Source organism: Montipora capricornis, chromosome 1, assembly GCF_036669925.1.
Source record: "Montipora capricornis isolate CH-2021 chromosome 1, ASM3666992v2, whole genome shotgun sequence".
Taxonomy (NCBI): Eukaryota; Metazoa; Cnidaria; class Anthozoa; order Scleractinia; family Acroporidae; genus Montipora; species Montipora capricornis.
Genome location: NC_090883.1, coordinates 40,153,773 through 40,168,772, shown reverse-complemented (window position 1 = coordinate 40,168,772; position 15,000 = coordinate 40,153,773). Strand labels below are relative to the sequence as shown.

Sequence of the window (15,000 nt, the reverse complement as noted above, 5' to 3'; positions counted from 1 at the left end):
CTCTTCAAAATGAGTCTCAGGGAGTGCAAAGTTTTTGTGATTGTAATAAGTTTTACTTTACATATGAGTGAAAACTACTTTTCATAAGAAAAACTTCGCACTTAGACTTGCTTTGGAGAGGAGGCAGAAATGAACTCCGAAATGGCCTATTAGTCTGCATGGCCAATTTTGACATCCAACACTAAGTGAGGTAAGAGGGTAAAGGTCAGTGCTACTTTTAGCTCAGGGTAAATGCTGCTGTTTATCCTTACTTGAGGAGCAGCATTTCGAACGGGGACACTTGAACGACTATTGTTATTGCGCATACATTCTGCGCATCTCAAGTTCCTATGGCTGGTGCTTATTAATACAGCCCTGGATATTTTTGCGTGGTTCAAAACTATGGGGAGACAGTAGAACTTAGCAAGTGATCTCGGTATCCACAAAGAAAATTGGGGGTAACCATGCATTTTTCAGAGATAATTATAAGCTTCAACTTGGAAAAGAACACCATACATTGCTTTGTATTTTAAAGGTTTTTATAAATATTGTTGATTAATTATCTTCAAAAAATGCGTGGTAACCCACAATTTTCTTTTTGGATTTCACTAACACTTGTTAAGATCTGCTTTACCCGCATATTCAGTAAAGCGTGCAAACATACCTTTGAATTAGTAGGCACCGTCCTTAATAGGCCTTTTGCAACTAATGATCACAAGGTACAAAATCTGCCATGCTGGAGCTAGAGCAAGCTCATTATTATTCCCCCACTGGGACATTAAAACAAAGAGACCAGAACCAGTCAGGCTTGACTTGCATTTGTTTTAATGTCCCAGTGGGGAAATAATAATGAACTTGCCCTCCAGCATGGTGGATTTTGTACCATGTGATCATTAGTTGCAAAAGGCCTATTGTCTACATTTTGAGACAACAGTGATGTTGATATTGGAAAGAAGAGGGACCTGTGTGGATCTCATATGGAGCATTCTCTACTTCCTTAATTAATTCCATAATACACCTTGTTTACCCATCACCCCCACCCCCCCCCCCCCCTTTCCAATTGAAAAAAAATGCATAGACATCTTCACACTTGAGAGAAATTGCAAAAGATGATTATTGAAAATTTGGGGGCGGGGGTTGTAGACAAGATGTATTATGGGATTTGAGGAAATAGTAAATATCTGATTTGAAAGGAACTTTCTACACATTTCCCTTTCAACGTTCACCCTTTCTTTTGGACATATTTTTTTAGTTTAGCTGTTTTCCCTTGGTAACATAATAATAATAATAATTCTCTTCCACAATCTTCTGTAAAATAGTTGACTGATCAAAATTTGCAGAGACTGGCAAGGGTTTCAAATTCACAAATTTTCAAGACCAGGCCTGTTGCTCACTAAATTAAATCACTCACCAGAATCCAGTTCATCTCTTTTTCTTTTGTAAGTACTGATGGTAACATGAGAAATTCCATACAAAACAATAAAACAAAGTAGAGAGATCTGTACAAAGGAAACGAAACCAAAAAATACTGATAAATTACAGAATAGTGATCGACTGTCTGCTCACTTTTCCAATGCTCCTGTTCCAGGAAGCACTTTGCCATCTTTGACAACAGGACAACTTTTGACAAACCGCAATACCAGGAAAACCTAATTGTACTGAAGGATGAATGCATAAGGGCTGATTTACAAGTTTAATAATATACATGCAAAAATTTCTCGATTCTGATTGGCTGACAGCAGTGCAGTTTAAGTGTAACACAGTGCAAAAAGTGTAATACACCAGTGCAAAAAGTGAAATACCAGTGCAAAATACACATAGAAATTCTGGATTATGATTGGCTAATAAACAATAGGGTTTGATCAGAACCAATCAAATCTTTTGCTTTCAAATCAAGCGCACACCCTGGATGACGCAATTTTTCCCTGATTGCGTGATATGTGTGCGTTTCTTCTGCTTAACCATCTCAAATTTTTTCATGTATATTATTAATAAATAATCACATGATTTTTCTCGTGCAATTTGTAATAAATAAGCACTTGTAAAAATTTTCAAAGACTACAAATTCAATTTTGGTCGTCTTTGAAAAAATTTACTCGTGCTTATTTATTCCAAATTGCACTCGAAATCATGTGATTACCTATACAAATAGATTAAGTTATTCAATTTATAGCTATTTCTGATCACTTTTTTTAATTTTAAGTGGCTTTTGTACCCTACTTGTATTTCATTCTTCAAAGTCTCTTTCATGTCTCATAATGTGACAAATACAAATTTTGATGTTGTTGCTTTCATAGGACACTTAAATTTAAAACAATTTAACGTGTGTTGGTGTGAAATTTGATAACTTCTTTAACAAGGTTTCGTATTTTGCTTCCCAAACATTTAAACAACGAAAACTTTTTAAATGAACTTACCAAATTTCGTTATCACACAAGACCTGAATTAATATTAACTCATAAAGTTCTTACGAAAACCAAAGACAAAAATGAACAACAGTGTGTAGTTCTCCTTTTCTTAAATGATAAGCCTCTTAAGAGTTTAGGACGAAAATCAGCTTACTGAGTAAACAATTTCAAAATAACATTACGAAGAATGCAGAGCATTTTACTATCCACGATCTGTTTCCCTCTAGGCATGTAAATACACTCGTACGGTCCACAGATGTGGGTGATGTCTTTTCTTGTAAAAGTTTTGGACAACTTACGAAGAAATACTTACCACATATTCTCTAACTGTATCGTAAAAAATCCGTTCTTCCTCGCTTCCATCGTAGTCTGACGCCATTACTCATCCACTCGCCAGAAAACTTGAAAACCGAGCCATTTTCCCCATAATACTTTTTAAATTTCTTCGAAAAGAAAATTTATTCAATCAACCCTGCTTTACCACACTTAGGAACGTCAAAAAACCTCATAACTGAGATCGTGAAACTTGTACGGTTTTCAGACGAACTGAAACGCTGCTGGGGTCAAAGAACAAGGATGAATTGAGAGACAGTCTACACGTGCCAAAACAAATGTACAGTATCAGATTTCTTTCCTTGGATGTGTGCAGCCCCAGCAAACTTTCAACACGCTAATACAGTGTAGCCCAAACAGGAATCAAAATCTGTGACTTATTTGACGGTTTCACAATTTATCCAAATGACTTCTCGCCTTTGTTTTGCTAGTCCTAGTCCCATTTGCGCACTAAATACGAGTAGGTCCTGAGACTCAACAGGGAGGTAACAGGGAGGTAGGGTAGGGGTGGCGAATGGTACCTGGAGAAAAGTGGGTCTCGGAAAATTTTAGCTGGATCTCGAAATCTCGAAAGCGTTTTTGGTAAGTCTCGAAGTCTCGCTTTTGCATGGTTTGTTTTTACCCTTTTTGAATCTCGAAACTTTTTACCAAGGAGTCTCGGGCTCGGATTTTTAACTTAGATCTCGGCGAGTCTCGGAGTTTACCATTCGCCACCCCTTAGGGTGGAGGGACTGAAAATTGCCATAAAATTTGCCATAATAATTGAGGAAACTCCCGTAAAACTTCAGTATTAAGAACCAAGCAGATCATTGGAATCAAATTAAGGGGGGAACTGGATCACTTGACAGAGTTGTGATGACTTTTCCACCGTTCCAAATTATATCAGAAGAACCTCAACCAGCAACAATAGCTTCTCAGGTGTGTTAATATAATATTCAAAATCACACATTTATCCCTTCAACTTCAGGCATGTTTCTGTGTATGTGTCCAAACAGGACTATGTTTCCTCAAGTCTTTATTAAAACTTTCTTAATTTTTTTTTTTACCCTACTTCTTTGTATAAAATTATAAGGCTAGATATTAAATACTTAAATATTGCAATTTCTTTATTATTAAGTCTTTAGTTTCTTTTCATTAAATTTTGATGATGATTATCAACTTTTCTTTTGTAATAGAAAAACATTTTAGCTAACTGGGGCACAATATTAATTAACCTAGAGGTGTCCCTCTCCTCGTTAAGTGTAATTATTCAAATACTGGTATTAATTTATGAAGTCTATGAATTATTGTTTATCTGAAGGGGAGAAGTTAAAAAAAACCTTACCCCATCTTCTCATGACTCATGTGGAAGTACTTTAATGGATAAAGTCTAAACAGTCAGGTTATTTTGCCAAAAGGTATGCTTCAAAAGCATCAAATTCTTAAATACAAAGAAATTCTGGCTGTACAACAATAAGTACAAATGTATGGATTGATGCAAATTCTTAGAGCTTAAAAGGCTTGTGTATGAACTGACGTTACCTTCATGTAGAGCAAAAATGTGTGCATTATATATATTTACATTACCTTAGCTGCAGCGTTGCATCCAGGTTTTACTGGGTAGGGGTCCTCTGGGCCCCTTTGCCAAATATTTAGGGGTCCATACCAGAATTTTGGGGGTCCTAAGTTATACTGACGCTAAAAATGAAAATACACCAACCATGATTCTCTCTTTGTTATGCCAATTCTAGATGGATCAATCAACGTTATGTGGAAAATTGCGCCATTGTTAATATAAATATAGCGAGCGCGTGGTTGTGCTTTCAATTTACAAATTTGCATATATTTCAAGCATGAAATTTGTGCGTCCACAAAGACCCTTCTTAGCATTTTAGGACGTCCAAATGCAAAATATCGCGTCCTAGGACGCAATGACGCACTCTGGATGCAACGCTGACCTTAGGTGAAGGGGTCAGAGACCTGTCCGGTATTGAGCTAAATTTTTCTCCTCTAAGTGAGTTATCATCACGATCCAGGTTTAATGACTTGGATGTACCATGCAACACAAAACACACCCATTGGTTTATTTGATGGGAAATTATTAATAAAATATATTTGTTGACAAAAATATAATGATAATGTTAGTGAACTTTAATTTTAATGAGCTATTAAATGGTATTCAAAAACTGCCAGAATCCTTTAGGTCTTTTTTTCATTGTCGTTTGAATTACATGCTTTAGAGGACTGAGATGTGGGCTGTTAATGAGGAGCTGGATCGAGGGATAACAGTCTTGAAAGTATCATTACCTAGGATACAGATAAAAAAGCAAAACTCCTCCTCAAAAAACCATTAACCTAAACCACAAAACCGTGACAGTGAAATTCACATTTTTTTCACACCATTGGTTCCAAGAAATGCCCTGTTTGTCAATAGTGTACAGAACCTTTCTGCAGATTATCTTTGAATCTTCTCATATGTTGTTTGGAGGGCTCTTGTGTCCATTATAACAATAAAGACCCATCATTCATCCTGACACTTACAGCTGTAACCAGACACATTGGTCTTGATATGACAAGACCTCAAACATCAATAATACCCAGCAGCATTGCCATTGCAAATTTCAACAGCAGTCAAACAATGACCCTACTGGATTTGAACAATTCTGGTAGATTTGGACAAATATTATTAAGAAATAATTCTGGTAGCTTTAGTCAAATATTGCCACCCTGAATTAATGTGTTCGAGCTTTAAATTTACCAAAATTACTGGAGAGAAATACAACAGCAGGGCTTGAAACAATTTCCTGGATGGCACTGGTCAAGTTGTCCTGATTTTCTACGGACAAATGTGCTCAAGTAAAGCTATGATCCTCACAGTTATGAATGCAATTTTAGCAATTGTGTAGGGAAGCCTGTAAAATTCAGGACTTCAACGGGATTTAAACCCGTGACCTCACGATGCCAGTGCAACACTCTGACCAACTGAGCTATGAAACCACTGATGTTGGGAGCTGGTCATTATGTCATAACTCTTAACCCTTTCACTCCCAAGAATGCCACTTATACATTTTACTCTGTCTAACGCCAGACGATTTTACTCGTCAATGGGGAACCCCACAGGAGTGAAAGGGTTAAAAAAGTGCTTCTTCCCTCTCTGCAAGATGCAACTACATTTCGTGAGCTTTTATTGTAAAAGCAGCCTCACAATCAGTGCAGGAGGCATGGAATGCACAGCACAGCCACAATATTTGGTAAAATCGAAAAAGCACTTGTCATATTACACTTGTGCTCCCCACTATCCCTGCCTATCACTTTTATGATTCAATTTGAAATTTTACTGTAGTCAAAGGTGGTCTGTTCCTATCTTTCTTTTTCTTTCTTTTTTTTTCTTTCATGAACCCAAATATACAATATTATTGCAATTTAGAACTATTAGCTTTAAATTAAATTTTCCTTTGAAGAGTAAACGACTGGACAAAATGTCCGGTCATCCAAGGATTTGCCCAGACAAAACCCATTTTTGAGCGGACATTGTCGGTTGACCGACCGTTATTTCAAGCCATGCCACTGATGCAAGAATTTATTAAAACCTGGAAATAAGATTACCAGCAAGATACACCTCCCTATTATACTAGTAACTGTAACATAAAGAGTCAGTTGAGTAAGGCATCTGGGAAGTTTGGTGATAAAAGTAAAAGTTGATGTTTGGGGCACCTTTTTGGATGATGTCACATGCTTGATTAATGCAGTTACCCTTGTGCTTCAATTGGAAAAGATTGCCGTTGAGAACATGGAAACTTGAACGTCACAACCTTATCACCAAACTTCCCAGGTGCTTTACTCGCTCGAAAATCATAGTAAGATGAACCGCTTTGCTGCTGGTAAGAGGCACCTTCCCGCTTTGTCAATATGATTGCATTTCATATTCTGACAGCAATTTTGGCGAATTTGAAAATAACTTGCTGATATTAGCTTTTGGATTTGTAAATATACAGTGGTTGAAAATTTATGTGAAAACATTATGTTCATGCCTTTATTAGAAAAACAGATTATACAAAGAAGTCATACAATGTAAAAGAATAAATCAGAGTTGCAGAACAATTAAATAATTTTTGTTCTTGAAAATGATTTCCTACAGAATTTTGCAATATAAAAATAAGATTAACAGTCCTTTAGTATAAAACGAATTGAAAAAGATATACAGATAATAACTATTATAGTAAACATATTTCCAGGCTAATGTGGGTGAGAAAAGAAAAAAAATATCTGATAAATGAGTGTACTTTAACAAGTCCTTAACCTCTGAAAGCAAACAAAAAGAAAAGCAAATTTCTCGTCCAATTCCACAAAGACATGAGATGGGCAAAGCATTCAAGCAGGTGCTGTTTACAAAGCTGTATTTATGTCAATGTTAAAGGAAATTGGAATTTAAGAGCAGTAAACGAGTTTGCCTGTCACTTTCAGGAACATAAGCTCTATACGTATGCAGAATCATGTTGAAACCATGTACAAAAATATGACTTGCAAGGCTATATAGAATAAGTATATCAGATAACTGGTTTCAAGTCCTCATGTAACAACTTTCACTGCACATTTCAACGCTTATTCGCTGGATTTGTTTGGCAATTTCTTGGGAGACGCGGCTTTATCTTCATCAGGCTTCTTTTTTGTTGAACCTTTGGGGCGACCGCGAGGTCGTTTTGGACCCGTAGGTTTCGGAGCAACGCCCTTCTTGTTTGTCGATCCCTTGGGTCGCCCTCTGCCTCTCTTGACAACTGGTTCTCCTGACTCGGCAGTGACAGTTTCAGTTGCAGGGGCAGCGGGTTCTTTACGTGGACGACCACGTTTCTTTTTTTCTGCAACCTCCACGTCTGGCATTTTGATCAAACGTTCTTTTCTCAGACTTATCCTAAACTACCAACCCTGCAGCACGTAATGTACAGCAATCAGGAAATTATTTCTCGCTCAGATTATTGGCCTAAAATTTGTGTTCGTGTGCTACCCTGAAAAAATGTATCAGTCATACTTGAAACAGACAAAATAATAAAGGGCACGCAAAAATTAAAGGCGCGCGCGAAAAGCAGGTCACGCGAACCCCTAAATCGTCACTATAAAAAAGCATGCGCGTGGGCGATTTAGTGAAAAGGGAATAATGAAAATTACTTACCAAATATTAAGTTGTTCGCACTTAGCAGTGCAAAATAAATGACCGTTGGGATATCGGGGCTCTAACAAATAAACAGCAATGCAAAACAGGACGCTGTTAAACAAATCCCATCATACATTGCAAGTTTCAAGAGTTACGTAAATCCAAGATGGCGGTTGCAAACATTTCATGTCCCCCTTTTGCCCTCCTGTCATGCTTTAAAAAGTTTTTTATTTCGCGGAATTCAGTCTTCAGCGTTAAAGTATGTGAAAGCACTTGCCGTCTGCATATATCCAGCTGTTACTCTTGTTCTATCTCTGTCCGCCGTCAGTATCCAGCTTCAGCCCAACCCACGTCAGGGTTAATATCCTATACAGCAGTAACTCATCCTAGAAAAAACAAATTATTTCAAAGCTCTCCTTGCCGTAGGGATGCAGATCATGTCTCTTCCAGGTAAGGTTTTTATTCGAAGTCTTCGTCGTTTCATGATATCGCAAAAAATTCTTGATCCAGTTATGCAAGACCATCGCAGTTGGAGAAGCCTGTCTGCAGAAATACCCACAATTTTTGCGCGTTGGGGTTTTGATATAGATTTTGAAAACTTAGCTTGCTTATGGTGTATGTAATCGGATATGTCATTTTGGGGTGACTGGTGACATTTGATCTAGATACCCTTGTGTGCCTCCCTCCCCTGAGTATTAATTAACTGGGTTGGGTGGGGGGGGGGGGGGGGAGTACTTTAGGAATTTCTGGGTAAGGATGTGCTGCTAAGACCCTGGAACCCTTAGCCTATACCAGAGCTAGTTCAGCTGAATTTTGCTACCCTATACTAGAGTAAACTCCCACTGATTTCTGTCTAAATTCCGATTCTTGACAGTTAATAATATCCAGAGGTGTTTCATGATAGCCGTTTATTGACACTGTTGAGGTTGAGTTGCGTAAACTTTTAGTTTGCCGATTTGATTTTTTTTTTATTCTTGAGTGGGAATTTCTGGTTTCCTTAGTCTTGATAAAATCTTCAACCGACTGGTCACTTTCGTGAAAAATGACACCCTATCAAATGGCTATGATTTATATACTCTATCCTAGAGTAAACTGCTTGAAAACCATACCACTCAATACGGCATTCATTCTCTTCCCTACACTGGTATCAACCTGTGGAATTCTTTATCTATTGATGTTAAGAAAATCAAGCCATTTTCTAGTTTTCGACAAAATATCAAGAACTCTATGATTGATGGTTATAATAGTGTTCCTAATTCCTGAAGTTTTGTGATTATATTATCTTTTACTACTATTTAATTAATGAAGTAATACTTTTTTATCTAAAACAGCTCCTTTGTGACCATATTCCTTCTTGCTCGCATCCTTGTTTTGAGCTATTTAGGTGTACCAAACTCTACACAATGAACCTAAAATTTTAAAAAGATTCTTTATTTCTATCACAATCTTTTACTCTTTTATCTAGAAACAATGAATTGTGTTAATATTATCTGTGAGTTTAAATAAAACTTGACTTGACTTGCCTTCAAATATCATAGAAGCTAGTGGATAAATAAATTAGATTTTCCTCACTTTTTCTTATAAGGAGCAGGGGTCTCATTTGAATTCTCAACAGCTGTTGCTGTGCTATTTTCAGCTGTAACACTGCAACTGATTGATAAACTGATCCACTTGATGGGACAATTTTAAAGCTGTAACATTTTACAAGTGATACCAATGACATGTGTTACAGGTTACAGGTTCAATTGAGAACCCTGTGGATTGAATAACTTGCACCAATAAAATGTAGATGAAATGTTAAAGAGTTTTGGTTTTTTTGTTTTGTTTTTTGACAGATACTGTTCATCTTGGTCATCGTTACAAAATTCCCAAAGTGATCCACAAGTTTTAACAGAAACATATTTATCAAACCTGTGTGATCGTATAAAAAAGGTAACACATTTTGGATTTATAACCACAGTGAAGTAATATTAGAACACGGATTATTATAAGCCAAGATTCAAGCAACACACCATGTCATTGTGCTTTATTTTTATGACACAACTGGGCATATCTTTCTACAGTCTGGTCTGCAACATACACTACAGTTTTGATGTAAACAGAATACACCTTATTCCAAAATAGCTGCCATTTAAATATTCTTTTGTTTTTATTCAAATAAGCCCTTGATGCCTCGTTCTTAAGCTTAAAATTCAAAAGAATATTTTATCTTGAACGAGGCAACAAGGGCCAATTTGTATCCGCATAAATCAGCGGCCATTTTGGAATAAGGTGTATACTAACATAAGTGGTATTCTGGCATCTATCAATTTCTTTACAGTAGAGGTTCTGTATAGCAGACTGCCAAAATTTTTTAAAAGCAACAAGACAATCATGAATGTGTTATTTCTTACAAATATTTTGCAGGAATTAAACACATCTATAAAACCTCTGAGAGAAGTGAGCCATTACTACTTTGATGGTCGAGGGAAGTACATTAGACCAATGATTGTCTTGCTTGCAGCAGGTGCATGCAACAAACACACCGATAATACAAGGTCAGTGTTCATAATATTGTCCTTTTTTTTGTCAATGCAGAGCCAGATAAACTAATCCCTTGGTCTCTCCAATATTTTAGTCATGTACTCCTGAAGGGAGGGGAGGGAGGGAGGGGACCTTTCACTTTGATGGAGTGAAGAGTCACCCTCAGTTGCTCCTCCCATCAATCTTTTGTATGCTATGTCCTATATATTTTTACATGTGTAGCCTGACAGTACAAGGGTTTCTCTTTCTTTCTTCAAACATGGTTGATGATTATTTTGCTATTAGTTCTGTCTGTTTCTTCACGCAGCAAAATCCTTCACTCTCAAGAAATTGTTGTCATGGTGTCAGAGATGATCCACACTGCTAGCTTGATCCATGATGATGTCATTGATGGTGCAAATACAAGGCGTGGCAAGATTTCTGTGAATGAGAAGTTTGGAGAGAAGATGTCTGTACTGGCTGGAGACTACATTCTGTCCTGTGCTTCAAAAACACTTGCACAGCTTGGAAATGCGGAAGTGGTAGAGCTGTTAGCAAAAGTTGTAGATGAGCTAATAAAAGGTACAAAGTGACCTATGGTAATTATTGCAGTGACAGTACCCACAAAAATGATGAATTTAATTAAAACATATTGACTTACCGGTATTGACACGTCATGTTGAAACCCTAATCTCAGATGGTCACCTTTGGTTAATCCTCAAACAAAATCAGGCAATTAGTCTGCATGAATGTTATAAATCAGAAAAAACAAAAATGTAGGAACCTTTGTTGGTGATAGTAGCTCAAGACCTCATCTAAATAGCATTTATTTTAATGGTAAAGGTAAACCCGTCTTATTTAACGTCGGAAGGTCCTTTACTCTTTAGAGACATTAAATAGAGAGTATTCTCCCAGGAAGCCAACGGTGCGCTAATTTTACCCCCTCTTTCCATCAGTGCTCCGTTTTAAGGGTATTTAAAGCTACTTAGGCTACACTGAAAGGAAAGAAGTTGAAACAAGGATGTGAGATCCGGGGATCGAACTCAGGACCTTATGCACCAAGGCCGCGCACTAACCAACCGTGCCAAAAAAAAGGCCATGCAGATGTGATTGAAGCATCATACACATCCACTGGATTCACCTCCACATTCGCCTCTATCACAGTTTGTAAAGCAGGGTGGATGCACACCGGTTTCCACCGTTTTTTACAGAAATCACAAAAAAAAAAAACGTGGGAAAGGGGACTTTGGAGAGTTAAAATCCAAAAAATCCCTGGGAAGCATGCCCCCGGACCCTGGCCCCTAGTTATATATCCAAAACACTAGTTTAAAAGTCTGAAAGTTTGAAACTCAGGACTGTGCTGCATAGTAATTCACTCAAATATGCATTCATTACATTCTTAAACTGTTGAATCTTTGACATCATTTTCTCCTCCATCCAGCTCTCTCAAGATTTTAAAGTTATTACTGGTGGACCATTAAAATAGGAAAATTCCAGTTAAACAGGTGTCTTTTTTAAATCAGGGCTTAAGACTTTGGTCACTCAGTGGTTTAATAGTTAACAAAGAAAAAAGGAAAGTTTGATCTGTTGGTCATTGTAGCACTTTAAGCATTTTTACATTTTCCTGTGGTACACAGTGATCAGTTTTCAAGTTCTCTGTAAAACAAGGCACACAACAAAGCTGGAAGCAGAGGCATAACCACGAACAATTCTTAAGAGGGCAAATTTCTGTTTTGAAATCACTTTCTTGTTGACATTTTCGAGCTTGATTTATACTCATTCATGTACTGCTCATTTTATACTTATCCTTGTCTCGACAAGCAGAGAGTACCTGTAACAAGCAATAGTGGTCATACAAAACGTGTCATTGTTAGAGGGATTTGAGACAAAAAAAGTGCTTTTACAGGGAAGATATTGTTGTAATGTGCCAAACAGATCCTCGCTGGCTGTCGAAGCAAAGGGTCTTTTGTTCCTGTGGCTGGCACATTTGAATAACAAAAGCTATGTTGGTAAATAGATATCTTCCCAGTTTACTTTGATTAATTTTTTTTTACATGTAGTTGTTATACCTCATGTTACTTTTCAGGCGAGTTTATGCAACTGGGATCGAAAGAAAACCCAGATGAAAGGTTCAATCACTACTTAGATAAAACATACAAGAAGACAGCCAGCTTGGTGGCATGTTGCTGCAGAGCGGTATGTTGAAGACAAAATAACTTTGCCAGGGGAGAGGGGTGGGGTGGGGGGGGGGGGGGCAGATATGTCCAGAAATGCAGGTCATAACGAGATGCACAACAGTTTCACAAGTATGGTGAAGTGGCCCCTCAAGCACATCGAATGTCGACAATTTACGTCACAAAGTGTCCTCTACACTCCAATCCTCAATTAAGGGTAAACAGGTGCATTTACCATCACCGAAAAGAACGCTGACTCTTAAACTTAATTTCTTTCTTCTTGTTGGATTTCAAAATTGGGCGTACATGTGTGTACGTCTAATGACGTACATTTCTGGACAAAAGTGAGAGGTCAAGGCGTTGGAGTTGTATGCGGATACTAGGGAGTTTAAGCAAAGACGACGGCTACGGCTACGGCTACGGCAACGAAAACGTTCGTCCAAAATATAACTTAGCGCTGTAGCAAGTATTTCGCGATTATTCCGTCATGTTCACACTGTACAATACGGGCGAACTATCCTGTAACTGGATGGGTATGAACGGTTTTAAAGTCAAAACTGAAAATGACTTTTTCACGTTGTCGTCAAAACCTAAAATTTGGTGATTTCACGGTGTTGTTTTGTGGAGTACGGCAAAGAAATGCACGGAAATTCGTGTTGCACGTGCAGCATGGGTATTTTTCCTTTTTTAACCAATCATATTCTTGCTTTGTAGCGTCACCGTAGCCGTAGCCGTCGTCTTTGCTTAAACTCCCTACTCTCTATTCAAATTCCGTTCTAGGGACCAGATGGATTTATCATCGGTGATTCTGAATTCAACTCTACGAGTCTTTGGAAATAAGTAACTACGTACTAAGGCCCGTTTTAAACGTCGCATTTTACATGTGCCGAATCTAATGCGAATTAGGAAAATCTGTTGTTTTCGTTCACTTGCATTTGATTCGGCACATGTAAAATGTGACGTTTAAAACGAGCTTTATAACACATACGGCAACACAAGCTGTTGTGTAAATGAGGCTTCTATTCTTTTAATGACTATCCTTGGCTTGGATACGTCCTTGTGCAAAATTTTCCGTAGGCTGGCGACAAGGTGCACTATAGACGAATACGTGAGAAGATACATCTACACATATGCATCTGCATCAATGTCTTCCAGCACTCGACAAAGTCCCTGTTTGACTTATGGTGTTTCTGCTTAGAAACAGAGAAATACTTGAATTTTGTATACTGTAATGACTACAGATTCTACTCTTTTTGCTGTTGCAACGCAAACCAATAATTAAATTATTTATGTACAGTATACAATTTTCTTGTGTGAAAGGTAGTGATAAAAAATCGAGACCACCGTGCCTGCATATCCTCTTTCTTTTGCATCGCTTGCCTCGCTGCACCTTATTTGTGGATATGTTTGCGCTGGCTTCGAGTAGAGAAACAACAAAAACTCAACCCAAACAGATCCGCCGGATCTGGGAATCGAACACCAATCCAGCAAGCCGGAGAAGAATAATTGTTTTATTAAAAACTCCAGGATCAACGACTCTTCCATGTTGATTTTTGCCTCGGTCAATTTCGGTCCAAAACAACTTTTGTCGGCAATTTTTTCTCAGGGCTGCAAAAATGTTTTCAGCACACTTTATTTCTGACGCGTTCCTTGACCATATAAGGTACAGCAGGTATATGAACTGATAGCCTGTGTCTGGCGAGCCAATGAAAATGCTGGAAATCTGATATCCGTAGTTCAGTTTTTAATAATGTTAAATATTATGTACCATCATTACCCTCATATGCATGAATTGTTTAATTCACGTCTTTAGTCATTCTTTTTCTAAAAAAAAAATAATAATTGCTAATTTTTAGGTTGCCGTATTTGGTGATTGTCAGCTTGAGGTGCAGGAAATCGCATATCAATATGGGAGAAATATTGGAATGGCATTTCAGGTACCACATTTGCTCCGTTTATTGTTTACAATAACATTTTTTTTCCGGGTGCATATACAACCATGAAATTGACCACAAAGAGTACGCTACATAATTGATATTTCCATGTTGATTTTTTGTAGATAGTGGACGATATACTTGATTTTATAGCCACTGATAAAGAGATGGGAAAACCAACAGCTACAGATTTACATCTTGGACTGGCAACGGCACCTGTCCTGTTTGCTTGTGAACAGGTGTGGTATAACGAATACCGTCTTTAAAACCCATTGACGCCCTAACCAGGTGATCTAGTGACGTAATTTGGAGGACTGAGAAGACAAATTTTAACGCCGTATCCCACAACCGCGCGCGGCCTTAGGTTTTGTTTCCAAATTTCCTGCAGTATTTCTATCGCCGAAACTCAACAGATCATTCCGTGTCTCCCACATTTCCTGTTACTGAATGAACATTCAAGTGGAAACTGCCGAAATCTAACCTAGCCTCTGTCATGTTGAATTCGGAAATAACATTCAAGGCCGTGCGTGGTTGTGGGATAC

The 15,000-nt window shown here is 37.8% G+C and overlaps 2 protein-coding genes and 1 long non-coding RNA gene across 3 annotated transcripts in view; 1 reads left to right on the top strand and 2 right to left on the bottom strand.

Moving 5' to 3' along the window:
• The window catches only part of LOC138043567 (limb region 1 protein homolog), a 14,534-nt gene extending 11,384 nt beyond the window's left edge, over nt 1-3,150 (bottom strand). Inside the window, exons 1-2 of the mRNA XM_068889921.1 lie at nt 2,701-3,150; nt 1,391-1,478 (exon numbers count right to left, since the gene is read on the bottom strand). Coding sequence (XP_068746022.1) covers nt 1,391-1,478; nt 2,701-2,766 — 154 coding nt within the window. The 5' untranslated portion in view covers nt 2,767-3,150. The remainder of the gene's footprint in view (nt 1-1,390; nt 1,479-2,700) is intronic.
• A 3,568-nt stretch (nt 3,151-6,718) lies between these two features.
• On the bottom strand, nt 6,719-7,978 carry LOC138043586 (uncharacterized). The gene is made up of 2 exons (XR_011131294.1): nt 7,867-7,978; nt 6,719-7,622 (listed from the first exon to the last, which is right to left on the bottom strand). It is a non-coding gene; the product is annotated as an uncharacterized lncRNA (long non-coding RNA).
• Nucleotides 7,979-7,984: 6 nt separating this feature from the next.
• LOC138043575 (all trans-polyprenyl-diphosphate synthase PDSS1-like) overlaps nt 7,985-15,000 on the top strand; it is a 9,872-nt gene continuing 2,856 nt past the window's right edge. The window contains exons 1-7 of the mRNA XM_068889933.1: nt 7,985-8,298; nt 9,684-9,780; nt 10,255-10,385; nt 10,679-10,932; nt 12,437-12,546; nt 14,381-14,461; nt 14,584-14,697. Of these exons, the coding sequence (XP_068746034.1) occupies nt 8,015-8,298; nt 9,684-9,780; nt 10,255-10,385; nt 10,679-10,932; nt 12,437-12,546; nt 14,381-14,461; nt 14,584-14,697 (1,071 nt within the window). The 5' untranslated portion in view covers nt 7,985-8,014. The remainder of the gene's footprint in view (nt 8,299-9,683; nt 9,781-10,254; nt 10,386-10,678; nt 10,933-12,436; nt 12,547-14,380; nt 14,462-14,583; nt 14,698-15,000) is intronic.